This window comes from Dipodomys merriami, unplaced genomic scaffold, assembly GCF_024711535.1.
Source record: "Dipodomys merriami isolate MVZ:Mamm:240054 unplaced genomic scaffold, mDipMer1.0.p SCAF_4, whole genome shotgun sequence".
Taxonomy (NCBI): Eukaryota; Metazoa; Chordata; class Mammalia; order Rodentia; family Heteromyidae; genus Dipodomys; species Dipodomys merriami.
Window position 1 is genome coordinate 71,364,139 of NW_027205603.1, and position 25,386 is coordinate 71,389,524.

Below are 25,386 nucleotides of genomic sequence, written 5' to 3' on the forward strand. Positions count from 1 at the left end.
TTTGATTCTATGTTTTCTTCCAAGGTCAATCTAATTCAATGGAAGACTGGTTTGACAACGAAGCACATGGGGGGTTATATGGTATCTACATGAACCAAGATGGCCTTCCTGGATGTTCTCTTATACAGGGATTTACCATTTGGGCATGCTGGGATTATGGGATTTATTTTCAGGTATATGTGATGAATGATGGTGATTGCTTACTTTCTTTTATGGTTGTTATTAGTAGTTTGTAAAGTTCACATTGTATTACAGACCACAGAGAGTGTGCATATCTATAATGTAACCCTGGTGAACAACGGAATGGCCATTTTTTCTATGATCTACATGCCAGCTGCTGTATCTCACAAAATTTCTAGTAAAATAATTAAGATTAAGGTAAGAAATAAATAGAGCCATTTTGAGAAGGGTAAATTTAACTCAAGAACTATTAAGAATAACCTCCTTGACTGATATTTGTAACTCATACTTTCCTGCTTGTGTGTATGTGTGTGTGTGTGTGTGTGTGTGTGTGTGTGTGTGTGTGTGTGTGTGTGTGTGTGTGTGCATGCATGCATGTGCATGTTTGCCAGTAGTAGGGTTTGAGCCCCAAGTTCTGGCTCTCCCTTGGCTTTTTTTGTTGGTACTCTACCACTTAAGCCATGTCTCCACTTCTGGTGTTTTGCTGCTTAACTAAAGAATACAGTCCCATAGAATTATCTCCCTGGGCTGGTTTTGACCTCCGATCCTCAGATTTCAGCTTCCTGACTAGTTAGGATGACAAACATGAGTTACCAACATTTGGCTCCACTCCTTGCTTCTTTTGAAATAAGACAATTCTGTTCTTATCTCTTTCATATTCCTTCACCTCCTCTTGATGATCACCTGATCTTGTAGCTGTTCACTAAATTTTTGAACCTTCTAGAAAGGCTTTCTGGAGCAACAGAAGTAGTAATGATAATCCATTCCCTTTTTATTAACACTATTATTAGGACATATTTCTATCATGGAAATATAGCATGTCCTTTTATGTAACTATTTGTTTGTCTTTCTCTCCCTCTCCCTCTCTCTCCTTCTCTTCTCCCTGTCCCTCCTCTCTCTCTCTCTTTCTCTCTTTTTCTCTCTCTCTATCTCCTTCCCCTCCTCTCTCTCGGAGTGTCATTCCAGTCAGGGCTATAACCACACTTTTTTATCTTCATTTAATGAAGCAAATAATAATTCTAAAATTACTATTTTTGCTTTGCTATTGAAAAGTTCAGTTTTAGCTTTACTATGTCTTCTTTTAGAAAGAGCTATTCTTAACACTGTACTGTTTGGACTTTTCAAACCTAGAACTCATTAATTGTTGGGAGTAGTCCTGAATTTAATTGCTCTGATGTCCTAACTAATGATGATCCCAATATTGAACTCACAGCTGCACATCGGAGTTCTAGACATCCATCAGGTGAAATTTTGAATTTTAACGATGGCATTCCAATGACTGTATCAGCCATTTCTGCTAACCTATTCCTCTTTGCAAAAGGTGGGAGAAGTGGAATCTGTTGGCCTACCTTTGCTTCAGCTCATAACCTGGCACCGCGGAAGCCTCATGCAGGGATCATGAGTTACAATGCTATCAGTGGTCTTTTGGATGTCTCAGGCAAGTTCAACTTTGGCCTTTCACAAAGCCTCTCCCAAATATTGGCTGAACTGAGATTAAAATAAAAAATGCCTACATACAAACCAACTCACCAGACAATCTCTGTAGAAATGTCAAATCATTATATATAAACTAATGTGGAAAACACATCAATTATTTTTATTTTTCCTATTAAATACACTGAACCACTATTTATGTTTAGTATATCTCTTCATGATAATTTTACCCAGTGTGTCTTTGATGAAACCAATACAATAAATTAGATATCGAAGTTTTGACTTATTATTCATCATGATTTTAGGCCCAGAAATGTAAAAGGAATGATCATTTTTCACTATTGTTACAATGATAAAACCCTGGTTGAACATTATATAACATGGTACTGAAGTTTTAGATAAACATTTATTGTTTTAAATAAAATATGATTCAAATATTGAAAATACTATATATCAACAAAAATAGACCTGTAAAAGGAAGCCACATCAAGAAAATTTCTAAAAGGTACACAAATAACTATTCATTTATATGACATTGTCTTGAAAGGGAATGTATGAAAAGTGGTTGACTTGGGTTGGGGAAGGGGACCCCAGAAGCATTGTATTAGATGAGATTTTTCTAAAAGTAGTTTCTTGGAGGAGTGCTTGAGAAAGGTGCTGAAAGAGCACAGGGGAGGGAAGATGAAACAGAGCTATGATGTGACCCGGAGCATGGCTTCACTTAATCCCACCAGACACTCCTGGAATGCAAATTGCCAATGGATTTGTCTCGAATTTTGGGAGCAGGGAATGTACATTTGTACTTCCATGTCAGCAATTTTTGGGTTACAGCTTTTTGTGATGAGGGTCTTACTTTCCTGGATAATATGATTGCTGTTTGCCTAAAGCTAATTCACTGCAAAAGGGGGGCGGGGGAGAGGAGGTGATCCTGAACTGTTAGCAGACAGTACTTACAAAGGAACCAAATGGGTGAGCCAGTCTGCATTCACCTCAATCCACTCCTAGAACCAGCTTGCTTTGTTTAGTTATATTAAGTTTATTCTACTTGAATTATTCCTCTAGGATTTTGTATGATCACAACCTCTTGGAAAAATTATGAAAGAGGATTAGTAGTCACATTGATTACAGTTGGTTCCTTGACCATATATAATACCTCCTTCATCAGTTTTTCTAAATTTCCCTCCTTCCCGGCTAACATGTTTTCTGCTCAACATTGCTTATCTGGTACAATGTTACATGATCCCAGTCCCCCCCTATTCAGCACCCTTATATACTTACACCCTTCTATGCTTACTCATTTATAAGTAACACCGGGCATATACCACAGTGTACCTTATCAATGCTAGATGGCCTCATCTAGTAGAAAAGCCTTGGATCCATGTCCAATTATTAGTGTTTGCTAAAACCTGGTGCAGTCTATTAGTTTGAATGATGAGAATAGGCCACATGGATGCCAGGCTTTCTTATCTATGAAAACCATAGAATTTCCAAAAGCTTTGCAAGAAAGCAGGTCCTAATATGCAAACACGCTCTAGATTTCTGCTTATGCTATAATTGCTAATGTCCCATTGACCAAACTTAGGGGTATGCCAAATTTTTAAAAAGTCTGAGGTGGTTCACACCTGTAATCCCAGCTACTTAGGAGGATAAGATATAAGGATTTGCAGTTCAAAGAAAGCCCAGACAAGAAAATCTGTGAGACTTTTATCTCCAATGAACCAACAGAAAACCAGAAGTGGTGCTGTGGTTCAAACAGGTAGAATGCTAACCTCGAGCAAAAGAGCTTAGGGGCAGTGCCACATTTTCTCGATCCATTCATGTACTGAGGGGCATCTGTGTTGGTTCCATATCTTAGCTATGGTAAATAATGCTGCAATAAACATAGCTGTGCTGGTAGCCTTAGTATGACCTTGTTTGTGACAAACTTTTTTACTTTATCAGGATATGTTAAAGAAAATGTTTGAAATAAATCTGATCTTATTTCAGTCAGAAAAATTAATCACTTTTCTATTATGTTTCAGGCTCAACTTTTGTTGGATTTAAGAATGTTTGTTCAGGGGAAAGGAATGTGATATTCATTACTAATCCTTTAAATGAGGATTTACAGCATCCAGTCCATGTGAAGAAGATACAACTGGTTGATTCCACTGAACAGTCCAAAATATTTATACACAGGCCTGACATTAGGTAAATTGCATTCAATGTTTATTTGATATATTTTCCTTTCTATACTCCTTCTCAAAGACTTGAGTTTCTATACCAAAATAACTGCTAATATCTATGAAACTCCATCTACATTATGAAATTATGACTTTATCTAAGGTTTCTCAGTTACATTTTAAAAACTGAACTTTGAGAAGCATTTCTCCCCCTGTTCTTCCTTTCCTACATCATTAATAATGTGATGTCTGAAGTGTATTTGACATTAATATCTCTCCATTAAAGATAACATACCACAATCATTTTGTATTTTTTATGTTATGAATTTTCTTCTACCTGTTCCTTTCAAAATATCCTATTACAGGTATTCCAAAATGCACTTGGAGAGTAAGCATCAAGTATTCTAACAAATGTGATTATAAATGCATAAGTATTTAGAACAGCACTTTCTCTGACCATAAAGGTCAATTGGTGTCGGATTATTTCCAGAAGCTGATCACTTAGATTGTAGGTAGAAGAAAATAGTCAATAACTGCTATTTTTATAGGAAGTTCAAGTCAAGAATTTAGATAAAAGACATGTCTATCAGAGATTCTTGACTAGTTTCAGTTTAGGGAATAAAAAAAAAAGAATATCTGTAATTAAAGAGACACCTTTCATAAGAAACAAAAATATTTCATAAATAGCTTAACTTCATCTGATTTTATTTGGATGATAGCCCATTATTTTGTGTCTTTACTTTATATCTCCTTTATTATAGTTATCTATAGAGTGCCTTTAAATATGTATCCAAAGAATCATAATATAAAAGTTGACCATGTTGGTGTTTTTCTATAATCCTAGAACTTCAGGAATAGAGTCAGAAGGACCTGCTATGATTTTTAGGCAATTCTGGATTTATAGCAAGACCACATCCTATCAAAACAAAATAAAACAAAAGACAATTACATGTTTTTGGAACTTTTATTATATTTTTAGAATATTAAGTGATTACATAAATTTCACAGTTTTGTGAGATAGTGATACAAATACATTTTAACCTTCATGAGACAAATTTTCATTATCATGGTCTATTATGTTTGTGAATTCTATGAGCTTTGACAATACAATTATTTCTTCCACATTGGGTGATAGGTCCATTTCTTTCCTTTTGCTTAGTGTTAGCTGTTATATTATTTTATAAAAAGCAATACTTTATCAAATTTTATAGACAAAACAGAAAAATAACAAAGACTTCCTAGCCAATCTAGGGATAGAACTGTTTGGGCAATGTTAATATATTATGAACAGTCCATAAATGTTAAATCTATTAGTCAACAAAATATGGAACAGCAAAATGGAATTCTGATTTTTATATTCCACAGATGCATCTTGTCATTTCAAAAATGTTTTTCATCATTATGGGCCAAATAAACACAATGGAAAAAGCAAATCTTCTTGCAGTTTTAACTGTATATGCTACTTTGTCCCACTTTAAACCCTTCATGAAATAAGATTGTCAGTATTTTGATTCCTTGGACCTTCTTGTCCAGTACTCAAGTTTATTCACATTTGCGGTCTTGAACAGTGAACTAAATAATTTTGTCTTTTCCCACAGTAAAGTGAATCCATCTGATTGTGTTGACATGGTTTGTGATGCCAAGAGGAAATCTTTCCTTAGAGACATGGATGGCTCCTTTCTGGGGAATTCTGGTTCAGTTATACCTCAAGCAGAGTATGAATGGAATGGAAACAAACAATTAGGAATTGGTGACTACAGAATTCCAAAGGTGATGCTTACATTCTTGAATGGAAGCAGAATTCCAGTCACTGAGAAAGCCCCATATAAAGGTTTGTTGCATCTTATTCCACTGTCAGACCTCCTCTCAAGTTCATGGAATAAAATGTTTTATTCTTAATAATTTATATTTTCAATCTATATCTTAAATGTTCCTCATATTAATGTTTGTAACAAGATTCATTTTCATTGCTAAAATATATAATCCTGTGTTTCTAGGAATTATTAGAGATTCAACCTGTAAATACATTCCAGAGTGGCAGAGCTACCAGTGCTTTGGGATGGAATATGCCATGATGGTTATTGAAAGCCTGGACTCTGACACAGAAACACGAAGACTTTCACCAGTGGCAATAGTGAGCAATGGCTATGTTGATCTTATTAATGGTAGGTGATTAGTATTAGTGAACCAATGTTACTACTTCATTTTATTAAATACATGAAGCTATCTTATACATATTTGCCACATGCAACTAGCAAACATTGAGATTTCTTTGCCTTTCATTCGTAAGAAAAGGTGATACTTGACTCTTCAGCAGCCCTCCATTCAGGAAAGCCAGGGCTATTACTTCAAACTGACATTAGGAGGAGGGGGAGGAGAGGGAAAAGGATTAAGTGGAAAGGAAGGGAAGAGGAAATTTATTCCTGAAATGATCTTCATGCCTTTATTGACAAGGTGTGTGTGTGTGTGTGTGTGTGTGTGTGTGTGTGTGTGTGTGTGTGTGTGTATATATATCACATACATACATATAAAGAAAAATTGGTTTAACTCTTAAAAATGTGATTTGCCTTATGTAAAATAAGAAACTGGCATGCTGTTTGGAATATTTAAAGAGAAGGTGGTCTTAGTCTACTGATTTTTTTATTCTCATAAATCTTTGGAAGACTTATAAACTTGTTTTTCATAACTGATTCTAGAATCTAGATTCTAGAATCTAGATTTATCTTGTTCTTGTGTATCTTTGGCTTGAATATTGGTGTTCTATACTAGATGTGAAAATATCCATAAAATTTTATCAAACATTAATGCCCAGCTTCATTTATAATATGACTTTTGTTGTTGCAGTTTTTTATTTTATACACTGACCCTAAAAGAAGGTACACTAAAAGTAGGAATTATATTTTATATGCTAAGGGAAATGTTAGGCTCTACTTGAGTCTTAGGAGTATATGCTGATTTAAAATCTGATTGAACTTCAATTATAAATATTTATAATATTTCTAGGTGAGCCAGAAAATTCAGTGAACCTAATGAATAAATACATCAAAAAATTCATCTTTCCATATATCACCAAGTTTCACTGAAGTAAAATAGAGGCTTTGCTATGAAAATCATGCCCAACCTTTTCTGAAAATGCCTGGACTCACATAGAAAAATATCCTTTTTAAAATTTAGTTTTTCATATGTTAGGAAGGAGTGTTTTTTCCCAGATGGCTTCAGATCATTAATATGTTGACCTTGTAAAAAGAGGACTTGTAGTCACCATCTTTAAAAATATATTAAGTTAAAATGAAAATGGAAGAAGATTAAAGACTGGATCAAATGCGTTTGTTGACTTTACAAATTAACTAATAAAACAACTAAGTGAAAGAATGAATCTTGTCCCAACTTAACAAATGTTCATGATTTCTAGGTTCAAGTCCCACTCTTAGCAAACTAATTCCTTTATAGCACATTTCCTATCTCAAAGCCTAAGAAGACAGGTTCCCAGACTCACATTTGACAGGGAGGAGAAAGAATCAAGCATTTCCTTCCTCACTATATGTCTTTAATATGATTATTAAAATGACATGCAAGGCTACTACTATTTTTTTCAGTGGCCTTCTAGTATAAATTGTCACACAGTAATTTATCTTTCTAACCCTGGACTGTTTAAAAGCCAAGGTTTAGGTCAGGCGCCGGTGGCTCACACCTGTAATCCTAGCTACTCAGGAGGCTGAGATCTGAGGATCACGGTTCAAAGCCAGCCCAGACAGGAAAGTCCATGAAATTCTTATCTCCAATAAACCACCAGAAAACCAGAAGTGGTGCTGTAGCTCAAGTTGTAGAGTGCTAGCCTTGAGCTGAAGAGCTGAGGGATGGCGCTCAGGCCCAAAATTCAAGCCCCACAACTGACCAAAAAAAAAAAAAAAGTCAAGGTTTGGTAGTAACATAAATTGCTGGATAGTGAATGATTCTAAATATTTAATGTGAATTTAAATTAGATCACAGCAATGTATTATTGATATTATAAGTTATTGTTATTGAGTAGTGTTGGAGTTAAATTTAGAGGATTGAACTTGAACATGACTCTTGCCATTTATATTCTTTAGGTTATTTTGCAGAGAGGGTTTTAGTGCTTTTTGTCTGAGAGCTGGCCTTGGACCAGGGTCCTCCTAACTGTGTCCCTAGATTATAGGTTTGTGACACCATACCTGATTTGTTTGTGAGGTTTGTTTCGAACAGGTCATACCTGACTTGGTTGTTGAAGTATTGGTTACTGAGGCTGACTGGCCTCAAACTGATATTCTCTCAATCTCAATCACACCTAGAGTAATAAGATTTCTGGACTGAGGTACTGATCTAGATGTAAATGCAATTACTCTTCATATTTTATGCCATATCACTGTACAACTGATAATATAGGAGCATGGACCTTTATTTTGTGTGGATTCAGGACCACAGGATCATGGCTGGTGTGCTGGATATACCTGCCAGAGAAGACTGTCCCTGTTTCATAGTATTGTGGCTCTAAACCAGTCCTACGAAGTTTACTTCACCGGTACCAGTCCTCAGAATCTTCGGTTGATGTTACTTAATGTTGACCAAAATAAGGTAAGCTAAGATAGAAATGATGCCTTGTAGATGATTATTTGCATATATTTCTATCTGCTAAGGACTATATCTCCTTTCCTATAACAACATTTTCAACTTTCTAACTCATTTTAAGCACCCATTTGGGCTCTTGTATAATTATTACTTATCCACGTAGAAATGTGTTTATGCATGCCTAATACCGTCTCCCAATATACATTTGATTCTGTTGTTACTCATATGAACCATGTTTTAACTATGATTTGCATGATGGACAAACTTTTTTACATTAAAAAAGTGTACACCCAAAACTGGTAAAAGAATTATATATTCTTCCATGATGCTACCAAGAGAGTATGTTAGGGTCATAAGGTAGATCTCTTCTTAGTTTTCTGATGAATCTCCATACTGATTTCCATAGTGGTTGCACTAATATATATTTCCTACCAACAGTATACTAGGGCTCCTTTATCTCTCATACCATTTGTTGTTGTGTACTTGATGATTACCATTCTGGGGTTACAGGGAATCTTGTTATGGCTTTGATTCTCAGTTCCTTTATGGCTAAGGATATTGTACACTTTTTGTGCATTTATTAGCCATTTGTACTTTTTCTTCTAAGAATTCTGTTCAATTAATTTGCTTATATCCTAATAAAATTATTTGGTTTTTTTGTGTATAATCTAAGCTTTCTGTATAATTTATGTATGATCTGAGTTTTGTGTATTTAATCTGGATATTAATACTTTATCTGAAGAGGAGTTGGAAATTACTCTTTAATTTAGAAGTATTCTTCCAGTAATTTAGTTGCCTTTTTTTTTTTTTACTGTGTACTGTCAATTAAGGGTTAAGTTACAACATCTGCATGAATAGTTGAATGCAAATTTATTTTAAATTTGCAGTTCATTGACATTTTTAGTAGTTTGTCAAGTTGTTTATTGTATTTCTAATCATATTTTTTAAAATCCCCCAGACCTCGAAAAAGTTTAATATTTGTCTTAAGTCCGGTAAACAGTATTTTACAGAGGTACATAAAGGATATTTTAACATTCTAAATTTTTAAATATTTTATTGTACTGCTATCTTAAAACACAGAAATTTTTATTTTTAACAGGCTGTTCTAGTGGGAATTTTCTTTTCAACACTTCAGAGACTGGATGTGTATGTGAACAATTCATTGGTTTGTCCCAAACATACAGTATGGGACACCCAAAAGAAACACTGTAAACTTAATAGACATCTGCGCACAGGTACTCATTTCTTGAAAAGTACAGTTCAAATGCGATATGCACTTATTAATATAAAATTCTTTGTATCTGTAAGTAGGCGTACAAAGGAGCTGCCATTCAACAAAGCAGTTTATGAATATAGCACTTCTTGATTAATGTAACCCCTTTCATCCTTCTCACCTAACCCTCCAACCCCACCCCTTTCCTCATTTTTCTTAATTTTTAGGTTATGTGTTGAACTTTTTGCCACTTAAAAAGCAGATTATGTATATAAAATGCATCTTGATCTGTGTTAGCTCTTCAGCACTGTCCTCCCCCTTCATCCCAACCCTTACCTCATTATTTTCAGTTCTGTGGTATATACAATGCATTTTTACATGCATTCTACTCTCTTCCCATATTCATTCTTTTATCCCTTTCCCCTTGTCCTGCCTCTTGAATGTACCCATATTCTGGTACTTATTTTGTTGGGCTTTGACTTAGACTTTCTAAAGAATTATCCTAAGGATAATAAGGAAAGACTACATATAGTCTTCTAAATATAGTCTGTCCTTAAGTTAATCCATTTGTAACTGCTTTCATACCACCCACTTTGTTTACTTATAGATATATAGGCACATTAATGGTGAAGGCCTAAAGCTATCCCCCCTAAAATCAGGAATGAGGTAAAGATGTCTATTCTCTCTATTCCTCTTCAATATTGGAATTCCTAGCAAGAGCAATAAGGCAAGAAAAAAATACATAAAAGAGATCCAAATAGGTAAAACTATCCCTTTTTGAAGATGAGATGATCCTGTACTTAAAGGACGCCCAAACTTTCTCACCTAGGCTACTAATGCTTATCCAAAACTTTGGCAAAGAAGCAGGGTATAAAATCAGCCCACAAAAATCAGTAGCATTTAACCAAGAAAGGGACCTCATTTGCCTCAAATAAAAACAAAAATGCTAGGAATTAACTAGAATATGAAGGACCTCTATAGTGAAAACTTAAAAAAATATGGAAAAAGAAATTGAAGATTTTACGAAATGGAAATACCATGCTTGTAGATTGGGAAAGCAATGCAAAAATTCATATGGAGTAAGACTCCGAATAGCAACAGAAATCAAGCAGGCAGAACAATGTTGGAGGAATAACAATACTAAACTTTCAAATTCTATTTTAGGGGCACAGTAATGAAAACAGCTTGGTACTGGCACAAAAATGGGTCTGAGGACCAACAGCATGGAGTAGAAGACCCAGAAATGAACCCCCAGACCTCTAGCCATCTAATATTTGATAAGGGAGCCAAAAATATAGGGAGGAAGAAATGTTGCTGGTTTTGAATATCCACGTACAGAAAATTGAAACTAAATCCCCATATATCACCTTGTACCAGTATCGATTCAAAATGGATCAAAGAGCTCAATGTATGGCCAGAAACCATAAAACTATTACAGGAAAGCATAGAGAAAATGGGCTCCTAGTCACAAATTGAGACTTTCTAAGTAAAAATCCAGAAACAGAACAAATCAAAGAAATAAGTGATAAATGACATTACAACAAACTTAAATGTTTCTGCACAGCAGAAGACATAGTTAACAAGCTAAATAGAAAGATTATTTAATGGGAGCTATACATCAGAAAAGGCCCTAATATCCGAAAGATACTTAGAGCTCAAAATGAAACTCAAAAATAAGCCCTCAAGGAAAAAGCAACCCAATTAATACACAGGCTAATAACATAAAGAGAGACTTCTCAGAAGAAAAAGTAAATATGTCCAATAGATATATGAAGAATCAACACCTCTGGCCATCAAGGAAATGCAAATCAAAACAACACTGTGTGATTCCACCTCACTGTAGTTTGAATGGCCTTTATCAAGAAAACTAACCATATAAAATGCTGGTGTGGAGGTGGCTGAAATTAAACCCTATCATACTGTTGGTGGAAACATAAACTTGTTCAACCACTCTGGAAAGCAGTACAGAGGTTCAAAAAAAAAAAAAAAAAAAACCAACTAAACATAGAACTACCATATATCCTGCAATTCCACTCCTGAGCATTTATCCAATGGGGCACAAACAAGGATACACTAAAGCCACCAGTACAACCATGTTTATTGCAGCATTGTTTACCACAGCCAAGATATGAAATCAGCCCAGATATATCTTAATGAACAAATGGATAAAAACATGCAGACAGACACACACAGTGGAATTCTACTCATCCATCAGAAAAAAAAAGATAGTGCTATTGTACCATTCATAAGGAAATGGAAAGACCTGGAAAAATTATATTAAGTGAAGTAATCCAGACTCAGAGAATCACAGGTTTTAGCTTTCCCTCATTTATGGGAGCTATAGTGTTCCTATAAAAAAGAAAAAGGACTGACACACACGACAAAAGAACTGTACTCATTTACCTGACCTATGTAACTGCAACCCCTCTGCACATCACCTTTACAAAGATTTAAAAAGTCACTCTTGATGGATTTATGTATCTGTACATGCAAGTTTTTTTTTTTTAGTTTTTGGGGGTTTTTTTGTTGTTGCTGTTAGTCACGGGGCTTGAACTCTGGGCCTGGGCGCTGTCCCTCAACAATTCAGCTCAAGGCCAGCACTCTACCACTTGAACCACAGCTCCATGTCCAGTTTTCTGGTGGTTTAGTGCAAATGAGTCTCACGTACTTTCCTGCCTGGGCTGGCTTTGAACCATGATCCTCAGATCTCAGCCTCCTGAGTAGCTAGGATTATAGGCATAAGCCATCAGCGCCTGGCTACATGTTCTTGAGAAGATCTTCATAATTCAATATTGAGTTTAGTCATTTCTCTGTTTAAAAGAGATTTTGCTCAGAATTGCTGCTTTATCTCTGATACTTCATAGAGGTCAGAGCCTAACTTAACTGGTGTGCTCTATAAGGATTGACAAGAAATCCAGAATAATGTCAACTGAATTCTATGAAGTAATATGAGAAATGACTTAAATAAAATAGGTTATACATACTCATTTGGCAATATTTATAATGCCACTATTTACTCCTGTTCATTTACCTTTTTGTGTTTATTAGGATTCTGATGACATTGACATTAGACATTCCATTCCATGTGATCTGCTTATCATCATTTTTAGACAGTTTCACAATTTTTTCCCAACATGACATTAATATGTGCTAAAGGACATAATAAGCTAAACTTGGGAGTATTTGTGGGTGATCCAACTCATTCTCATTAAAAAAAAGGCCTAATAAATATTAGCTATTCATACTACCTGTCAGACACTGTTCTTAGAGTGTTGTGTTTAAATCATTGTTACTATATTATAATAATGCAAGGAAGTGACTGTATACGACTAAACTGAAGTATAGGAGAAGTAATTGCCAAAGTCTTTAAGTATTACAAAATAGATTAAGAAACAGAAAGTATTTTCTCACAGTTCTGGAGATTGAGAGTCTGATATTAAGAGTGCCTACACATGGTCGGGACTCATGAAGTGTAGGTGTTTTCTTCTTGATTGGAACAAGCCACATTCTTGCTGTGTTCTCACGTGGCAGACAGAGGAAGATGTTTCTGCTTACTTCCTTCCCATGATAGCATGAGAAACTTACCTAACATAAATAGTATATGTGCACCTAATAGTAATTTGAGAACAAGTTTAATTTATAATACAAAATATATTTATCCTTGTCACATAATAAAAGATGATAAGGAGCAAACAGTTTTATTCAACTATCACATAATTCAACCTTTAGGCTTAATTATGCATTAGTGAATTTATTACCTCTTAAACTTTGTTGGTAGTTTGCCATGAAACAATATATCATTCATTATGTGTGTATAATTAATTAAATCATTATACAAAATTCAATCATTTCATAAAATTCAATTTTCTTTTTTGAATGTGGTTTATGTTAGCCACTGTAAATACCTTTTGTTGCTTTAAGATTCTTCTAAGATGCTTTAATATATTTTTATTTTCATTTCATACTTTTTGTCCTTGGTAAAAATAGAAACATTGAATTGTAAATAGTCTCTTAAAATTGTTATATCTTAAATTAGATGGCTAGTAAAGTTAAATTTATATTTTAAAATTACCAGTGCCTTCAGTCAAAGCTTTAAAATTCTGAATATGGAAATAATGTTACAAGTACACAGTATAAGCTCCTGGGTTTAAGATTAGATTTGTTTCTCACTTATACTATATAGCTAATTGGTTTTTAAGAAAAATTTAAAATATAATCACTATTGACAGTATTTAAAGATTTGACTTCAGTTTTGCATGTTACTTATATAGTTTTTGTGTTTCTAATATGCATAATTTCTAATGAAAATTATAAAATAAAACTTTATGAAAACAAGTGTTAAATATTACATCATAATTGTGATCATGTAAATCTATGTTATTGATGTTTTGTTTTTTTTCTTTTGTAGGGCAAGTTCTTCCTAACCTGGATTCCACTGTTGGTGAAAACTACTTTGATAAGACCTACCAGATGCTTTACCTTTTGGTTAAAGGAACTATACCCATTGAGATTCATACTGCTACAGTCATATTTGTTTCTTTCCAATTACCTGGTGTAACAGAAGATGACTTTTACATCTCACAGAATCTAGTTCGAAATCTTGCTTTGTTCCTAAAAATACCAAGTGACAAAATCCGTGTCACCAGAATAATAGGAGGAGAGAGTCTGAGAAGGAAGAGATCCATGAGACATACAATAGAAGTAGAGATTGGAGAAGCTCCCACTCAGCTCCTACCCAATGACACCACAGGTATGAGACAAAAGAATGGAATTACCAAGTCTACAGCCATCAATAAACCAACCAAGTTTTGGTGAGCTAGGCTTCAGGAAATCATACCAACTAAACCTGAATCATGTAATGACCTAGAGGCAAACCTTTTTGTTTTCTTCTCTACTCTTATAGCACCAACTTTGGAACGTTGAAGGAATTTTAGTTTTAATTTGTTTTATTGTGATTAGGAAACAAAAATATTTGATCAAATATAAAAGATCTGAGACAATCTACCTAAAGAAGTAACTTAAGAGCTGATAGATGAGAAAGGAAAACAACCTCTCAGTGAGATGAGGAAATCTGTCAAGAAAACTCTTTTGGTTGCCTTGAGTTGCAATCAGATATCCCATAATGTTCTCTGTCTAAAATCATAATTGATTTTACTTCAGCCTGTGCTTCCTTGGACTTGGGTAATCACTTTGGACTCAACATGACTCAGCTTGATAATTTATTTAATGTAAGCATTGTAATAGATCCATTCTACATATGCAGTTTGTTCACACACTTGTAGAAATAACTAATAAAACTTATATGTTAGTAAGGTCCAAATTTTATTATACTAGCTACTAGATATCCAGAGAAATTGTAATTTATTTCCTATATGTGACCTAGCTTTCCTTACACACCACTTGTCCAGTTCTACTTTGAGTTCAAAGTACGTCTAGCTTATTATCCATATGTTTTCGATAGCTATAAGACAATCTGAGAGCATGGAACTAAGGACAGGAAAATAATGAAAGACAGATTATTGGTATGTCTTCTAGACATAGACAGAGATTGAGTTACAAGAATATCCCTGTGACCTGGCCTGGACTGACTCACAGCAAAATACTGGAAAGTGGAAAGAAAAACTGCATGGAGTTGAACTCTGTGCTCCCCATTGTCCTGAAAATAGATATTCTCACACAGTATTAAGATATCTGGAAGTTCCTAGATAATCTACATGACAGTTACTTAAGTAGTAAGGAGATCACCAGGGTGAGGAATAAGAAGGCTTCAGTTAATGCCTTTGGTTTCTAAATGGCAATCAGCAGAAATTAATCCATTTATATGTCACACTGTCAGAAGGAACCTATGAGGCTGGGAAGGTGGCTTAATGGTAAAGTGCTTGCCTAGCATGCATGAAGCCCTGGGTTCAATTCCTCAGTACCACATAAACAGAAAAAGCCAGAAGTGGTGCTGTGAATAAGAACAGTGAAGAGCAGGTACAGGAAACCAGTGAAGGCAAAGTAATAGTAGTACATAGACCTGAAGCAACTTGGTACTGCTACCCTAGACAATACAAGGCCTTATATTTGTGAAGCCTTCTTGAGAAATATCCCAGAAGGATTCATAGAGAATAAAGAATATGAAAATTTCAGCGTTTATCCTACTGGATAGTCTTAAGTCGTGGGAAAGAGACCTCTGAAACCAATAGGGCATAAAATTCCCTGGCTGTGCCTTTCCAAGTGTTAGTCCTTTTGCCTGAGGGTAGCATCATGGTTTAGCCTTAAAAGAAGCAGCTCACTGATTTCAATTCTTTTTTTTTTTTTTACTGCTTGGGATAATTTATTGCTCAGTTAATGACAAGTTAAGCACTTTTTTTAAATTGTGAAAATACTGGACAAAAGCTAATCAAGATATGTAGGATACCAACACTTTATTCTGGCTACAGTTGTTTGTAAATAGTAACTGACTACTCTGTATGGAATGGAGTAGAAAGGACAAGAATGGATATGAACTGGTATAAAAGCTGTTTTAGGAACCTCTAACTTCAACTCAGATTTTGATAGTGTGGCTGTAGTTAGAAATTGAAAACTGATTAGGTCTGGTATAGCAGGGCAGTACAGTTAAACATCAGCACCAAAGAAACTGATGCAGGGAAGTGTCACTACCTAAGATAAGAGTACTGATGGGGCCAAAAGTTTAAGAGAAAATCCCAGTCCTTCCATCTAGAAAAAAAGAGAAACAGAAACTACACATAGTATTAAAATTAACCATCAAAACTGCCAACCAAGGCAAGAAACAACTTTGTAGTAACTTAGTAATAGCATTAGCAACTTATTAATGTACAGACTGGTAATTTAATGAATTATTCTTCCTTTTCAAAATTAACATCCTGGGCTGGGAAGATGGCTCAGTGGTAGAGCACTTGCCTTGCATGCCTGAGGTCCTGGGTTCGATTCCTCAGTACCACATAAGCAAAAAGAAAAAAGCCGGAAGTGGTGCTGTGGCTCAAGTGGTAGAGTGCTAGCCTTGAGCTGAAGAGCTAAGGGACAGCACCCAGGCCCAGAGTTCAGGCCCCGTGACTGGACCCAAAAAAAAAAAATCAAAATTAACATCCTGTTTTGATTTTATTCTTCTCAAAATTTATCAGCATGAACTAATTGCAAAAAAGAGGTTTCAACTATTGAAATAACAACACAATTATACCTAATTGTTTTTAAGAGCAACTCAAAATATAAAATTCAGGTATGTTAATGGACAACATTGTTTCACACATACATCAAATAGGCATAAGTAAATAAATTAACAACCTCATAGGCAGAAAAAGGAAAAAAGGAAACCTTTTTATCTTGGGCATTTGAAATCATGTTATACAAAGCAACTATTTTACAGTACAATTAAATGCACAAAAATGTTGCTGCGATATTTGCAATTAAACCATTTTTGTGTTGTTGAAATAAAAGGGGCTTTATTATAATACTTAACAACATATACATTTACTTTTAAATTACCAATTATATTACTTTTAACATTCTGCTGTTGAAAAAATGGTTGATAGTGCTGCACAAACAAAAAACATGGAGAAGTATTAAATTCAGAGATCCATTTTCCCAATCTCCCATTCATTTTCCTTATATCTTTTTTCTACTTTTGGGCTTTTTCACTTATTCTACCAAATTTTTTATTTTCCTATATCATACACACACACAGACATACACACACACAGACATATGTTTTGGGTACAGTTTACAAGTCTTAGAATTCTATAATGGACAGAGAACTACAAATAAAACTGTATTTTAACTGTATTTTCCATGTTCTCTCAAAATTTTATATTCTTAAATCTAAATGTCATGATACTGTTTCTCCATAGGTCAGATGCAATTATCTGAACTCCAGGAAACTGCTGCTTCTCTTGGACAAGCTGTAATTTTAGGAAAAATCAGTCGTATTCTTGGATTTAATGTTTCTTCCATGTCTATTACCACTCCTATCCCTCGCCCAAGTGATTCTGGCTGGACTAAGGTAAGAACATTCACCTAGGGAAAAAATTCACTTTAGCTATTTAAAAGATTGTTACTTGTTTCTATTTTAAGGCAGAAATTTAGAAGGCATGTCTTTCTAATTTACTGTAGACTATATTTTGTGAGATTACCAAAATGATAATAATGTTGTTTGAGTAAACAGTAAGATCATTTGAAATGTGTACTGATTGCACATGTGCTTTGCTTTGGATATTTATACTAATGTGTTGTGGATACTGAACCTTTTTTTACATTTTTATTTTAATTTCATTATTAAGTAGTTGTATGAAGAGTTAACAATTCTGTAAGTCAGATTGGGTACAATTCATCCTAATCAACATCACCTCTTCTTTTGTTCTCCCTCACTTTTCCCTTCCTCATCCTATGTTCATCAGATAGTTTGATTTTTATATAATCTACATTGAATATAATAATTGCATTTGCTTACCCTTCCCACAGAGCCTTTAATTCACAAGTTAATTCACATTCAGCTTCCAGAAAAAAATCAAAACTATCACTGTTAAGAAAATGTTCTTAAGAGTGACTGACTCCAGCAGCTAGGGTTAAATTGATCTCTCCTTGAATTCTTGAACAATTTTGGGGTGTCATCTGCCCTCTGATTTATTTTTAGTGAACAATAAAATACTGCACTTGGCCTGGCTGAGATGAGTTTGCTGTAGAATGTAGTATACCCTAGGAAACACATTTTCTTCTGTCCATGCCAGGTGACTGCCCAGCCAGTTGAGAGGTCTGCATTTCCTGTCCACCATGTGGCCTTTGTGTCTTCCCTCTTAGTGATCACCCAGCCAGTGGCAGCACACCCAGGACAGCCATTTTCTCAGCAGCCTTCAGTAAAAGCAACAGATTCCAATGTAAGTTTTGACACAACATCTTCCTTTTCGTGAAGGATTGAGGTGTAAATTGTGAATGGAAAGCCATCTGGAATACTGGCAGCCTAGGATTGCATTTTAGAAATCAGACTGTACCTATGCATATTCTCTTCTACTGTTGTGAAAACATTTATATGAAATGAGAGCACTCCTTGACAATATTTATGAACTTTCTGTGTGGAATGAGGGGCTTCTGTTGATTTTAAATTTGTAAGGAGACTTAAAAAATAAATTTAGCATATCTTTTGAGAAGAGCATAAGACAATCCAATTGCTATAATTCTCTATTCTTTTTTGGAGGGTAATTGTATATCAGTTGGGATTACTTCACTTACTTTGAAGGCTATATTAAAAGATGCCAATAATAACCAAGTCAGCGGCCTTAATGGAAATACAACAATTCCATTTAGCAGCTGTTGGGCCAACTATACAGATCTTACTCCTCTTAGAATAGGTGAGTAAACTATTTTATTTCCTCACATATATACCCCATAAGCAAGGAAAATTATAATTTTCTTTTAATGAATAAAATATTCTTACAGAACTTTGGTATATGAATTGTAGAAGTCAGTATGTTAGACCCTGTCTTGTTTCAGAAAATATTGAATCTAACTTATAAAAATATACTTACTTGGCAAAAGAAAAGAAAATAAATGATTAAATTAAGACAGATAATTTGAGGATATACATAAAATTGTGTCAACTTGTAGATTCTTTTTTTTTCCATTTTTATCTACCAAATAGATGCTATATTTATAGTAAGAAAAACTAATATGTGGGCTTTCAAATTCAAAAAAAAAGAAAGGGTAAGATAGGTTCATATAACTTTACAGCCAAATATATGAGTTAGGAGTTGAGCTAGGTTGTAATCTTTCTTAAAGCCAATGGAAAAGAGAAAACATAACCATTTTCATGACCCACAGTGCCTTGGCCAGTTGTTGTGGAAAATTATAACACTCTTTGAGAACACAGGTCCCCTATGAGTTATCATGACATATACCCAACCAACCTGTATGCAGTATGCCTTCAATGTCAATACACTAACTTCAGTTAATTTATATTTTACTGTGTGGTTTCTTATATTGACATCCATATGGATGGTAAAATTCCTACTGGAAAAGACTATCTACTAGGGTTTAAATGATATCCACAAACATGGATTTCTACTTGTGATGGATTACAAAGTATTTAAAAGAATAAAATTGATAACCTCCTTATACTTAGAAGCAGACCTGTTATTAAAAGGGTATGAAGTAACACTTTCTCACTTCTTATCACTGCTGTCTCTGTCACACACACACACACACACACACACACACACACACACACACACACACACACACACCTGATGGAAGTAACGATAGAGGGTAAAATAAGGAAAATAAACTTTTAAAATAATCTAAGTTTTAAATAACTAGATGTCAAAAGCCAAAATAATTTCCAAGGCTTTCCCTTAGGTTTTTTGTTGTCTCATGACTTGAAAAGTTATATGTTTACTGAGAGGCAAGATCTTAATCTAATACTGATAGAAATCAAATGACAAGGGCTCAACAGTGTGTTTCTAAGCAAGTACCTAAAATGTCCTAATGATTTTTGATTAAGCTGCATTCTGTTAACAGTCATCTTAAGCGGTGATAAGACTAGAATATGTTTATAGGAAATGAGACACATCACAGAATGTTTCCCTAAGATAAGGTTGCTCACCTCCTCATTAAAGTAGATCCAGTAATATCCTGAACAAAAATCTGAGCTTGTGCCCAAGCTGTTCACCATTTCCAAAAGCAATGGTTCAAAGTAAAGACTGCTTTAGTCCTGAAGCAATAAGAGAGATGGTAGAATTTTATTGTGGTACCAAAATAATAAAAAAGCACTTTACACAACAGTTTTTCATTCAAAATTCAACTCTTTCACTTATCAATCCTATAGAGAAGTGTTTCTCATATGCTCCCCTTTTCCACTTCCTTCCTTCCCCCTTCCTACCTTACTCTCCTTTTTGTCCTTGTCTTCCTCCTTCCATATCCTTTGCTTTCTCCCTTTTCTTTTTCTTCTTCCTCCTCCTTTTCCTTCTCACTTTCTTTCCCTCTACCCTTCATCTCATCAAGAATAGGAGAATGTGAGAAATCTCATTTCTTTGCTTATATATAAAAAGGACAGCCAAGTGTAGGCATATTCATTATTTCTAGATCAGTTGGTCCATTATCAGATTAACCACAGTAAAATTTATTAAAGTATATTGAGAAAATTAACTTTTTTGCAAGTGAATTGGAGATAGGAGTTGTAAACTTTCCTTCCCAGGCTGGCTTCAAACCTCACTCCACACATCTCAGCCTCCTGAGTGACTAGGAATACAAATGTGGGCCACCTGTCTCTTTCTAGTACCCACCCTCATGGATTATTGCTCTGCAGGAAATTCCCTTGAGATCTGCCCAACAGCAGCTACATCATGCTGCTTCTACACATAACTACTTCATTATGAGCAAACAAGACCATCTGAATAGAAAAAATGTAGATCATGGACTTATTATAAAACAGTACAAACCTGTTCTATGTGAAAACTACTGCTAATGGTAGCAATAGTACCAGAAGAAATAATGTAGCAGAAAGAGACATTGGTTATCTCATATTCAAAAGTATGGGAAGATTTAATGTGTAGATTTCCTTTCTCCTTTATACTCTAAACATAAACATTGGTGTCACCCTAAGGTGTCTAGCTGGGGTAGGAAGGAAAAAAGGGTCTCAGTTGTGCTGTGAAACTTCCATCTGACTTAAAACCAATGTAGAGGATGATTAAAGTCATTTAGTCTGAATGGAGACTATATTTTTAAAACTCTTCTGTTGTTTGAAATATTCAATATTCATCTCTACCTCCACGAAGTAAGACTGAAGCTTCTCCAGGACTATGTCTGTTAAGCACAAATGAAATAGACATTCAACTCTTACATCTACTTCCCCATTTTCCTGCATTTTGAGCAACTGTCTAAAAATGATCCCAAGAAGCAGAAAGAGAATTCCCTGTCCATGGTTAGTAAGAAGACATTCTTTTCGCTTGGAGACCTTCTCTATTGTTGTTTGCAGTTAAACTAATTTATTTGACTTGATTGCAAAAACTACTTCATTTGGTACTAGATTCTAATTTGAAGTCAATGGAAATCAAATTGGAACTGGAAAATAAGTGAGGAAGTTAACTATTATGTTTTTTTCTACTAGGAAAAAATTATAAAATTGAATTTCTCCTGGATAACAATATTCGAGTAGAATCCAGAGCTTTCAGTCTAACAGCACAGTCCATCTCTGGTGGCGGTGGCGGCAGCAGCAGCAGCAGCAGTGGCAGCAGCAGCAGCAGCAGCCACAACGAAGCATCAACTGTGCGTCCATTTGCCCACATACTGACCATAGTTATGAGTTGTCTGATGGGAAGAGTTTTGCTCTTGGAAATATTTATGGCCACGGTTTTTATTCTGAACATGATTGCAGGTAAAGATGGCTCATTTTGTGCATAATGTGTTTTCTGAGTAAAGACTGTGTACAGCATGTATGCCTGTCACCACTGATAACACAAAGAGAAAATGTCATCCTCAATGGCAGAGACTTGACAACCTTACAGGAAATGTTCTTCCCATTCTATGTTGGTATGTAAGAATGTAGGGAATGATAAATACAGCTCATCTCAGGACCTTTATCTGGTTGTGAGAAGTTTGACTGCAGCAAGATCCCAAACTCAAGTGATGTTACACAGAACCTTGTTTCCTTTTATGTCTTGGCTCTAATCTCCTTAGTAGTAATTTTACTCCCAGGTCATCTCTTCTTCCAAATAGCAAAGGTACCAAGATATTCCTGTTTACATTCTATCAGTCCAGTAGTCAATGCAGAATGAACTACTCCCTTTTTCTCACAGGTCCAGCAAAAACAAAATGAAAATAAAAACCCACCAAATCCAGGCTATTGACTTGGTTTCAGACATATCTCCATGTTGTGGCCAAAGCTTGGCCTGGGTTGCATGTATTAAGGTTCTACACATGATGTATTTTTGGGTGTTAGTACCAAATATAACAAACAGAGGTAGCGAGCATTAAGGAAATTAATGGGAAGAGGATTCTTTGTGGGCTACAATGTAGCCTGCTGGATAATTGTAAATATTACTTTATCAGCAACACATGAAAGTTGCTAGTTACATGATATGTCAATTTTGAGAGGGAGGGGAAAAGCGTGCAAGAAAAGGATATGGTAGGAGCAAAGAAAAATGTGGGAATGAAAAAAGGTAGCTGCAGCCACAAATGCTCAGCACTGATTTCTTTTTTTTTCTTCTAAGCATACATCTGCTAATATCTCAGTTAATGATAATACCATGTTTTCTGAGCAACCTGGTTGCTACATCATTGACTTCTTCCTTTCCTTCAAGCTCCACATCCTCTCCCTCTCTGTGGCATCCACATCCAACCATGTCCTTTGTCCCTCAATTAACTTCTCACTGCTCTACTCTCAATGCTTTTAATCCTCACTTAGTCTGTTATAACAACTTCCTAAATTCCTTGGTTTTAAATTCCCTCTCTTCCGGTCTGTTCTTTACATTATTTCAGAGTTGGCTTTGGAAACTACAAGGATCTGAAAACCTCAAGTATTCCTCGGCATTGCAAAATACCAAAAGACTTTAAACCGAGGTTTTATTTTTATGTGGATATTATTCCTGGGATTTGAACTCAAAGCAACTACTGGGGTTTGAACTGCCCTTTAGCTTTTTCACTCAAGGCTGGCATTATACCATTTGAACCACATCTCCATCTCTCACTTTTTGCTAGTTAATTGGAGATAAGACTTGTAAACTTTCCTTCCAGGCTGACTTCAAACCACAGTCCACAGTCTCAGCTTCCTGAGTAGCTAGGATTACACGTGTGGGCCACACTTGCCTGGCTAAATCCAGTTATAAAGACTTGTCTCCTTTCTAGACAATTCCACATAATCTTTCCGTTTATCTAAAGTTCCGCTACTCTTCAATTCTCAAAACATTCTTCCGGGTCCAACTCAAATTCTACTTCTTAGAGCACATTTTCCTTCTTGATTTCCATTCTACAAGATATTTATTTCCCCTATTCTTTGGTCTCTTAATTTATATTTTTATTACAGGGCTTTATGTAGTATATTTGTATTAAACTTATATTCAAAAGTCTTCCTCATTAATTGGTAAATAGAAGATCTGTGCTTTATGCTTTAAGTATTATAGTTACTAAAAATGATGTTTGATTTTAGCTCTTAAAAGAAGCACAAGTTCTCATATCTGACTTAAGGGAAAATGTTGAGTAGGGGTAGTTTGGACAAATTGTAAAGAGCTTTGATTGGCAGAGTTTGCAATTGACTTAAGCTTTTGATATATTAATGAAATGAAAGCATCACATAATATTTTAAAGTTTTAGAAAAATTTGAGGTTTAAGAGTAATTCAGGACAAACAAAAGTACCTGAAGTAATAAAAAGCCATGACTGGATTTTAAATTTAAATATAAAGGAGGTCAGGATATAGAGACACAATAAAGCTAGTTCTAGAAGTAACCAAAATGAAAGAAAAAAAAAAAAGAACCTGAAACCAACAACTGAGGCTTCAGGAATAGCCATAAATTGGAAAGAATAAGTCCTGTTTCCCTCATACTAACAGGAAGTAGGATCCAGATGTCAAGGGAGAAGCATGGTTTATAGATATCTTGTCTGTCTTTTCATAGCTAAATACATGGGAAAGTTTAAGTTAAGAGATCATAGGTGATGACTAAGACTCAAGTTATTTTTATGTAAGTTTAATTGGGTTCAGAATTTTAATAAAAATTGAGACTAGTTTTTAAAATTTTATAACATAAAAAATTGTTCAAAATCATTTTTCTCTTCTGAAGCATTATAGTTGTCCCTTGCCATATCACAGTTCACTTATTGCATCTTCCCTGTATCATACATTTAAAAAATAATATAATGTAATTAGTTAAATAGATAAATGTTGCTAACTGCATACTTACATACTTTGTTTCTTCATTTTCCAAAATTTCCCACTGACTTTAATCCCAGTGACTCCTCACTTTAATGTTTTCCAAACCAAGAAAATTCTACTTTCAAATCACTAGTGAATTATATAGTTTGTTTTATTCCCCAGGGCCTTTTCCAAATAAAAAGCACGCTATTCACTTTAGAAGCTTTAAAAACTTTAAAAGCTTTTTCTTTACTACTAAGTAAACTACCAGTGATTTAAATGCCAATTAAATAAGCTAGCCAATGCTAGCTTGTTTCGTACCTATGCTTTTAACCTGAAAATATACTTTGGAAAGAATCATGAAATTTCACCAAACAAAATGGCAATACTTACAGAAAACTTCCTACAACATGATATAAGCAACACAACTCTACATTTTCCTTAGAGAATTATTACTGATTTTAACATAAAACTGGTAAACTTTTAAATTACTTTTAGGCATTATTTTTCCCGTTTTAACCATAATATGAAATATTTTAAAAGTTAAAATTAATGAAATATATTTTAATCATACCATCTTTTATGATGGCTTTTTTAAAGCTTTTGTATTTTTTCATTTTTTTAGGAGACAACTAAAGTGTTCTTCCAAAGAACAGGCGGAAGGAAGATTGCTTATTTGCGAACTACTTTGTTGTGCAGCAAGAAACCTTCTATAGCATCTTCAAGAAAATTTGCTAAAATACTTTTATAACATTTAAAATGTATTAATTACAAAATAAGATTTCATCAAAATACAAGTTTATTTTGATTCCTTAAATTTGTACTTTCTTATTTCACTAAAACAAAACTTCTGAAAATTTCTGATTTGGAAGCAGATATGCCACCTCCAAATTATACCAAGAAATCAGAGAATCCTTTCAGAGCCAAGTGAACTTGTCTAGTTCTCACTTAAATTCTTAATGTCATGTTGGAGGCATT

The 25,386-nt window shown here is 34.6% G+C and overlaps 1 protein-coding gene across 1 annotated transcript in view; it reads left to right on the plus strand.

The window, feature by feature from the left end:
* The window catches only part of Pkhd1l1 (PKHD1 like 1), a 149,432-nt gene extending 124,268 nt beyond the window's left edge, over positions 1-25,164 (plus strand). The window contains exons 64-78 of the mRNA XM_069991271.1: positions 25-173; positions 256-378; positions 1,312-1,423; positions 1,502-1,618; positions 3,636-3,801; positions 5,372-5,604; positions 5,771-5,938; positions 8,209-8,366; positions 9,460-9,595; positions 13,982-14,323; positions 17,424-17,575; positions 18,300-18,446; positions 18,764-18,917; positions 21,671-21,937; positions 25,034-25,164. Of these exons, the coding sequence (XP_069847372.1) occupies positions 25-173; positions 256-378; positions 1,312-1,423; positions 1,502-1,618; positions 3,636-3,801; positions 5,372-5,604; positions 5,771-5,938; positions 8,209-8,366; positions 9,460-9,595; positions 13,982-14,323; positions 17,424-17,575; positions 18,300-18,446; positions 18,764-18,917; positions 21,671-21,937; positions 25,034-25,044 (2,435 nt within the window). The 3' untranslated portion in view covers positions 25,045-25,164. The remainder of the gene's footprint in view (positions 1-24; positions 174-255; positions 379-1,311; positions 1,424-1,501; positions 1,619-3,635; positions 3,802-5,371; positions 5,605-5,770; positions 5,939-8,208; positions 8,367-9,459; positions 9,596-13,981; positions 14,324-17,423; positions 17,576-18,299; positions 18,447-18,763; positions 18,918-21,670; positions 21,938-25,033) is intronic.
* Positions 25,165-25,386: the final 222 nt, after the last annotated feature.